Raw genomic sequence first — 7500 nt, forward strand, 5'->3', positions numbered from 1 at the left:
AATAAAAGAGATAAGAGAACAAGAGGGGAATATTGAGAAAAATGAAGAAACGATAGAGAAAGGAAGGTAGATAGATAAGTCTTATCAGGCTTATCATATTATCAGAGTCTGAGGTGTTACTGAAGGTGTGAATACTTGTGACGTCACAGAAAGCGTGTGTGTCCATCCGTGTTCGCTAAAAAAGTAGAAAAAATGTAAAATCTTACTAGATGAGTGAGAGTATTACTGAATCAAGTGTCATATATAGCGACAATTCATATAAAGAGACTTTAAGTATAATGTGAAAAGTGATAACACAAAACATAGTGTTGTGAGAGAGACTGAAAAACGATATGTTTGTTTGCCGTGTAAGAAACAGATATCTATTACCATGGATGATTTATCTCTGATTTACCATCTGTAATACACATATATCTTTTAATGTGGTGCTATTCATAATTCTCCGTTATACGAAAAGAAAAACGACAATCCCTGTCATTCATAAAAAAAAATTCTGCCCTAGATTTTTCAAAATCAACGGAAATAAAATTCAGCGATCTACAAATTCCAACCAGCTACTGAAAATAACCTACAATAGAGTCAGAAACAAACCACGATCGAGTCAATGAAATAACCAGAAGTAAATAAAAAGAAGGAGAGGAAAAGAAAAGGGTACAAAGAACTTGACCTAGAGGACGCCATGTCTGCTGGGTGTCAGAAGGCCAAGGGAGCGCTGGCTCTGGTAAGTGTCAGGTCCTGCTGGGCTATTTTTTTTTTCTTTTTTTAGGGAGAGGGGTTAGTAAGTGTTTGTGTTTATTGTGACTCATCATCATTTATTAATATTTTGTTAATATTAGTTTCACAAGTATTAATTCCGTCTGACGTTCGTGTTCTTTATCTGTTTACTTGTGTATTTTATCTTTTATCATGATCTTTTTTTTTGGGGGGAGGACGGAGACACTGTTTTCGTTTTCAATTAATGTGGTTTTGTTTCTATAAGGGATGCCTCTTTGCATTATCATTTACATATATTTAAATAATTCATTTACATATATTAATATATTTGATGTCACAGTGGGGGATATGGGAGGTGGGAAGGGGTTCAGTCACTGCTATTCATGTGTGGTTGTTTCGTTTATTGAATTTCATTCTTTAGTTATCATTCTTATTTTTGTCTGTGATTTTGTTGTTGTTGTTGGTGGTTTTATTTGTTTACGATTATTTTCTTGTTTTATTGGTATTATTAGGGTTGTTATATATTTTTTTTCTAGCCTTGTATCCTTTTCCTTTCTACTTTGTTTGCAGTTTTATTTGTTATTCATACTTTTAAAAATTTATTTTCACTCTTGAATTCCTTGTTTCTTACTACTCTCTATTATCTCATAGTTTTCACATTTTCCTCGTTAGCTATTTTTATTATTTCACTTCAGTAACAAGTCATTTTGTCATTAGTCATTGCTATTCAAATAATTTTAACAGTTTCCAGGAATTATGTATATTATATTATTTCCTTTTATGATTATACTTCTATTAAGATTTTTTTACTTGCCAGAATTTATTTCGGAGTTTTCGAGAAATATATTATCAGTCATTGTCTTGCTGTTATATTTTCCTATTTTCTAATATCAGTTATTATTATTTTCCCATTTTTAGTAATTGCAATTTTGTTGATATCATTTCTTTTCTCTTTTATATAATATCTAAATAGTTCGTTCCTCTTACTAATCGTTCTTCACCAGCTATTATTTTTTGTTGAACATATATTTTAAAGATGGTGTATGATTTCAATTACCAATTTCTATATGTGTTGATTATCACTGCTTTTATTGTATATGACAGTAATAAATGCTTGCTTCAGGTATAGCTTTCTGTCGTCAAAAATTATTATCTTTAAATTAGTTCTGCTGTCTACTATATTAATACTGTTTTTAATTTTAATGCTGTTTATATTATTTTACGTTTGTTATTGGTTTCTCTCTCTCTCTCTCTCTCTTTCTCTCTCTCTCTCTCTCTTTCTCTCTCTTCTCTTTCTCTCTCTCTCTCACTCTCTCTCTCCCTCTCTTTCTCTCTCTCTCTCCCACGTATCTGGTCATTGATTATTTGAATTTCTCTTTATGTCTAAATATATATCTTACTACCTAAAGTACCACATGTATGTGCTGTGTCTATTTGGGTACATGGATACATATACGCATAGAGTGTATGAGTGCGCGCGTGCGCGGGTGTGTGTGTGTGTGTGTGTGTGTGTGTGTGTGTGTGTTTGTGAGTGTGTGTGTGTGTGTGTGTTCATGTGTACATGCGTGTGTATGTGATCTAATCACCATATTTTACACATTCTTTAAGTATAGTATATATAATACATAACATGCCATAACGTACCTTTGCAACTCCCCCCAGGCCATACTGCTCCTGTCCGCGTGGGGCGCCCCTCGCGTCTCCGCCCAAGACACCGGCGACCTCCCTTCAACCCGACGTGCCCCCCCCACCCCCGGCCATGCGTCGAGCGCCTCCCCCTCCGACGCGAGAGCCACACGCAGCTCCTCCTCTCCTTCGCCCTCTGCCTCTTCCTCTCGTCCGTCTCCTTCTCTTTCCTCTTCTTCCGCTTTCTCTCCCTCTCTTTCGAATTCTTCTCTTTCCTCTTCTTCCGCTTTCTCTCCCTCTCTTTCGAATTCTTCCTCTTCCTCTCTTCCTCGAACGTGCAGGATGGGCTACGTCATCAAGTCAGACCTGCCCACGATAGACGGCTACTACCACCACCTGACGTGCTTCTGGTGCTACCAGTTCACGCCCTCGCACCGGAGGAAGACCGACCTGGTCATCAAGAGGGAGGTGACCACGCTCTCGGACGGCACCAAGTGGGCCGAGTTCGTGTTTGAGGTCGGGGTGAGTTGATATAGAGGGAGGAGGGGGGAGTGGTGGGAGGGAGGGAGAGAGGGAAAGAGTAGGGGGTGCGGGGGAGGGAGGGGAAGAGGGAGGGAGTAGGGGATGCGGGTGGGGGAGGTTAGCGGTGGGAGGGAGGGAGAGAGGAAGGGAGGAGTGGGTAGAGATTGGTTGGGGTGGGAGTGGGAGTGGGAGGAAGAGAGAGAGAGAGAGAGAGAGAGAGAGAGAGAGAGAGAGAGAGAGAGAGAGAGAGAGAGAGAGAGAGAGAGAGAGAGAGAGAGAGAGAGAGAGAGAGAGAGAGAGAGAGAGAAACAGAGAGAGAGAAGAAAAAAAACAAAAAGAGAAAGAAACACACAAGACAGAGAGGGTGAAAGATACTCTGTGACCCTAAACACCCTACTCTGTAAAAAAACAAAAAAAAGTACTGTTTTGTCAGACGGTACACGAAAACTTCTTCATTGTGCTGTTAAGAGATCACCACCCTAGTCTCCCTTAGATGGAGAAGTCACAATAGTCCCAGATATCCCGTTTACGACACCACTAACATTAAACAAATATATAGTGTAACTTTAACAGATGAAAATAAACGATAAAAGGATACATTGCACAAATTTAGCTGACATATGACGTAATCAAAACACTTAAAATGTAGCTCCATAAAAGTGACTAACATTTTTTATGATTACGTAACTAATTATTACACCTATTACAATTGTAGTAGCTATTTGATAAAAATCACTATTACATGACAAAAGAAAAGGGATGGTGTCATTCTTCATCACCAACCTCACCACAAGGTATCCGGAAGAATATACACGAATGAAAGTGAAAGAAAATGAAACTTTGTGATGGGAGAGAGAGGAAGTGGATGAGAGAGAGAGAAAGAGAAAGGAGGGGGGGGGGGTAGACAGGAGGAAAGAGGAAGAGAGAGAGGGAGAGAGAGAGAGAAAAAAAAAAAAGAGAGAGAGAGAGAGAGAGGGGGGGGGGGATTAGACAGGAGTTACGAGAAAGAGGGAGGGGAGGAGGTAGAGAGATAGAGAAAGAAAGATAAATAAATAAATAAATAACCACAACCAAGGTCCTCCGCCAGAACGAGACCTACTACTTCGATGTCGAGGATCCTGTGGCCTGGGAGCATGTGCAGGATTCCCTCCACGACCCCCTGGAAGCCTCGAAGCTGGAGGGATGCTGCAGGGATGCTCTCACCTGCTGTGAGGAAACGCCCCTTGATTCGCGCGGTAAGACGGGGTAGGGGAGGGGGAGGGGGAAGGGGAAGTGAGAGGAGGAAGGGAAAGGGAAGGGAAGGAGAGAGGAAGGGGAGGGGAGAAAGGGGGGGAAAGAGAGAGGAGGGGGAGGGGAAGGGAATGGAGAAGAAAGGAGAAGAAAGGAGAGGGAGGGGGAGAGGGAGAGAAAGAGAGAGAGAGAGAGAGAGAGAGAGAGAGAGAGAGAGAGAGAGAGAGAGAGAGAGAGAGAGAGATAGCGAGAGATAGATAGAGATATTAATATATATATATATATATATATATATATATATATATATATATATATATATATATATATATATATATATATATATATATATATATATCTTAGCTATACATTTGTGTCTGCAGGTGAAGAAGGCAGCTGCCCTCGTACCTGGGATGGCTGGATGTGCTTCCCCGACACTCCTCCAGGGGACACTGTCTCCTTCACCTGTCCTCCTTATGCTTACAAAAGCCGATCGGAATGCGCACGTGAGTAAAAAAATAATTTTACTCAATTATGAGTTTTATTCTAATTACAAATATCTTTTGGTCATATTTTGGAGTAACACAAATAAGTTAGAAACTATGAGATGAATTGTTTATACTGATAGTAACGTAAGGATGATGATGATAATGATAATAATAATTATAATAATAATCATAGGAATAATGTTAATTATCATAATCATGATGTTAATAATGATAATAACAATGATAATAGCAATAATAATGATGATGATGATTTTAAAGATGTTGGTAATGATCATTATAGCAGCAGCAGCAGTAGTAGTAGTGGTAGTAATTATAATGATAATGATTATAATAATGATAATGATAATGATTATAAAGATAATGATAATGATAATAACAATGATAATTATAATAATAGTACTAATAACAGTGAAAATGAAGATGAGGATAATAAGGATGATGATGACAGTGAGGATAAAAGCAAATACGTCAACATAAACAACAACAGCAACAAAATGATTACAACGATGATGAAGACAAATGAAAATATCTGCCAAGTAATGACTAAGTGGCAACCAAACTGTTCCGTCACGTGGTTCATTATCTACGCGACCTCCAGTGAAGCCGTATTTTTGGTTTTCTTTTGCCTTTTCTTTCTCTAGCCTCTCTTTCTGTTCCCAGGGCTTCCCTCTTCTCCCTTTTCCCCTTCACAGTCATGAGCCACAGTGGAAGGGAGCACTAAGGGTTTCTTGTCGTATGCCCACACCTCCGGGGCATACCTCTCTTCCTCCCTCCCTTCCTCTAACCTGTCTTCCCTCCGTCCCTCCTTCTTTCTTTTCTTCCCTTCGTCCCTCCCTCCTTCCTTTCTTCCCTCCGTACCTCCCTCCTTCCTAACTTCCCTCCGTCCCTCCATCTGTCCCTTCCTCCCACCTTGCTATCTTCCCTCTGTCCCTCCCTCCTTCAATTCTTCCCTCCGTCCCTCCTTTTTTCTTTACTTCCCTAAGTCCCTCCCGCCTTCCTTTCTTCCCTCCGTCCCTCCTTTTTTCTTTTCTTCCCGAAGTCCCTCCCTCCTTCAATTCTTCCCTCCGTCCCTCCTTTTTTCTTTACTTCCCTAAGTCCCTCCCGCCTTCCTTTCTTCCCTCCGTCCCTCCTTTTTTCTTTTCTTCCCGAAGTCCCTCCCTCCTTCAATTCTTCCCTCCGTCCCTCCTTTTTTCTTTTCTTCCCGAAGTCCCTCCCTCCTTCCTATCTACCCTCCGTCCCTCCCTCCTTCCTATCTACCCTCCGTCCCTCCCTCCTTCCTATCTTCCCTCCGTCCCTCCCTCCCTCCGTCCCTCCCTCCTTCCCTAACCTTCCCCCCTTACATTTATTTCTTGACCTACAGTGGAAGGCACCAAGACCTGCTGGGCAAACGGGTCATGGCTGCAGGACGAGAGAGGGGTCGAGAAGACAGAATACGCCACCTGCAGCCACCGCGTGTACCACATCAGGAACTATGCATGGGAGATCGTCATGCACGCCATATCCCTCGTTGCCGTTGTTCCTGCTATCTGCATGATTCTTTACTTTAGGTGAGGAACTTATGAAGTGTATCGTGTAATAATTTTGATGTTGGTAATATAAAAGAGTCATAGATTGATAGGTTGTGTATAAAAGAATGGGTGGATGAATTATTTGATTAACGGAAAGTGATTCAAATAAACTTTTTTTCTCTCTCCTCTCCGTGTCTTCATTCTTTTGTGAAATTCCTCCCTTGACTTCTTCTCGTCACCCTCTCACTTATTTTCACTTTACTGTTCCTCTTCTCCCTGGCCACTCTCCATCGCGATTTTCCTTCCGAAATATCCCTCCTTCCTTTGGCACTTTCTTTATTTTTACTTTCATCTCCCTCCCTCGTCATCCTCTTTATCCCGTGAGTTTCCATTCTGAACCTCAATCTCCCTCCCTCCCTCCCTCTTCACCTTCTCCCTCATTTTAATTTCAGTCTCCCTCCTTCCCTCATTTATACATCAATCTCCCTCCTTCCTTCGTTACCTTCTCTCTTATTTTCCTCTCAGTCTCCCTCCCTCCCTCCCAAGTCACCTTCTCACTCATATTCACCTCAATCTCCCTCCCTCCCAAGTCACCTCACTCATATTCCCTTCAATCCCCCTTCCTCCCACGTCACCTTCTCACTCATATTCACTTCAACCTCCCTCCCTCCCAAGTCACCTCACTCATATTCACTTCAACCTCCCTCCCTCCCACGTCACCTTCTCACTCATATTCATCTCAATCTCCCTCCCTCCCAAGTCACCTTCTCACTCATATTCCCTTCAATCTCCCTCCCTCCCAAGTCACGCTCTCCCGCATATTCACCTCAACATCACCTCTTCTCGTCCAACAGAGCCCTCCGCGTCCAGAGATTTTACCTGCACCTCAACTTCCTCCTGGCGCTCTTCGGGAAGGCTCTCATGAGTATCCTGGACTTAGTGGTCATGAGGATACCCGAATACTCAGGGGTGAGTCTTCGCTTAGTCAGGCCGAAGAATATTTTGTTGTATTTAAGATATTGATGTACATAGTGATCTTGATATGATATAGAAGATATGTCAAAGTCCGAATCAAGATAGAGAGGTATTAAGGTATTTCAGTTCATGATTGTGTATATCCTATAAACATGAAATGGTTAGTAATTGAAAATGAGTGAAAGTAAGAAAATCTGTAAACTCATGATCATAAATATGACACAAATCTACGGACAGGAAATCCATATCAGAAAGGGTGACTAAAGCCCCTCGTTTTCCTCCTCCCTGAGCTGCCTTCGCCCTCCATTCCTCTCCCTCGCTGTCCTCCTCGCCCTCCATTCCTATCCCTCGCTGTCCTCCTCGCCCTCCATTCCTCTCCCTCGCTGTCCTCCTCATTCTCTCTCGCTTTCCTCTCCTTC

General features: G+C 41.8%; 1 protein-coding gene across 1 annotated transcript in view; it reads left to right on the forward strand.

The window, feature by feature from the left end:
• LOC122246415 (corticotropin-releasing hormone receptor 2) overlaps nt 1-7500 on the forward strand; it is a 15250-nt gene that overhangs the window by 1532 nt on the left and 6218 nt on the right. Inside the window, exons 2-7 of the mRNA XM_043004975.2 lie at nt 503-721; nt 2377-2862; nt 3950-4097; nt 4473-4595; nt 5959-6145; nt 6961-7075. Coding sequence (XP_042860909.2) covers nt 680-721; nt 2377-2862; nt 3950-4097; nt 4473-4595; nt 5959-6145; nt 6961-7075 — 1101 coding nt within the window. The 5' untranslated portion in view covers nt 503-679. The remainder of the gene's footprint in view (nt 1-502; nt 722-2376; nt 2863-3949; nt 4098-4472; nt 4596-5958; nt 6146-6960; nt 7076-7500) is intronic.

Source organism: Penaeus japonicus, unplaced genomic scaffold (assembly GCF_977035675.1).
Source record: "Penaeus japonicus unplaced genomic scaffold, GWHDUDI00000001_assembly GWHDUDI00000037, whole genome shotgun sequence".
Classification (NCBI taxonomy): Eukaryota; Metazoa; Arthropoda; class Malacostraca; order Decapoda; family Penaeidae; genus Penaeus; species Penaeus japonicus.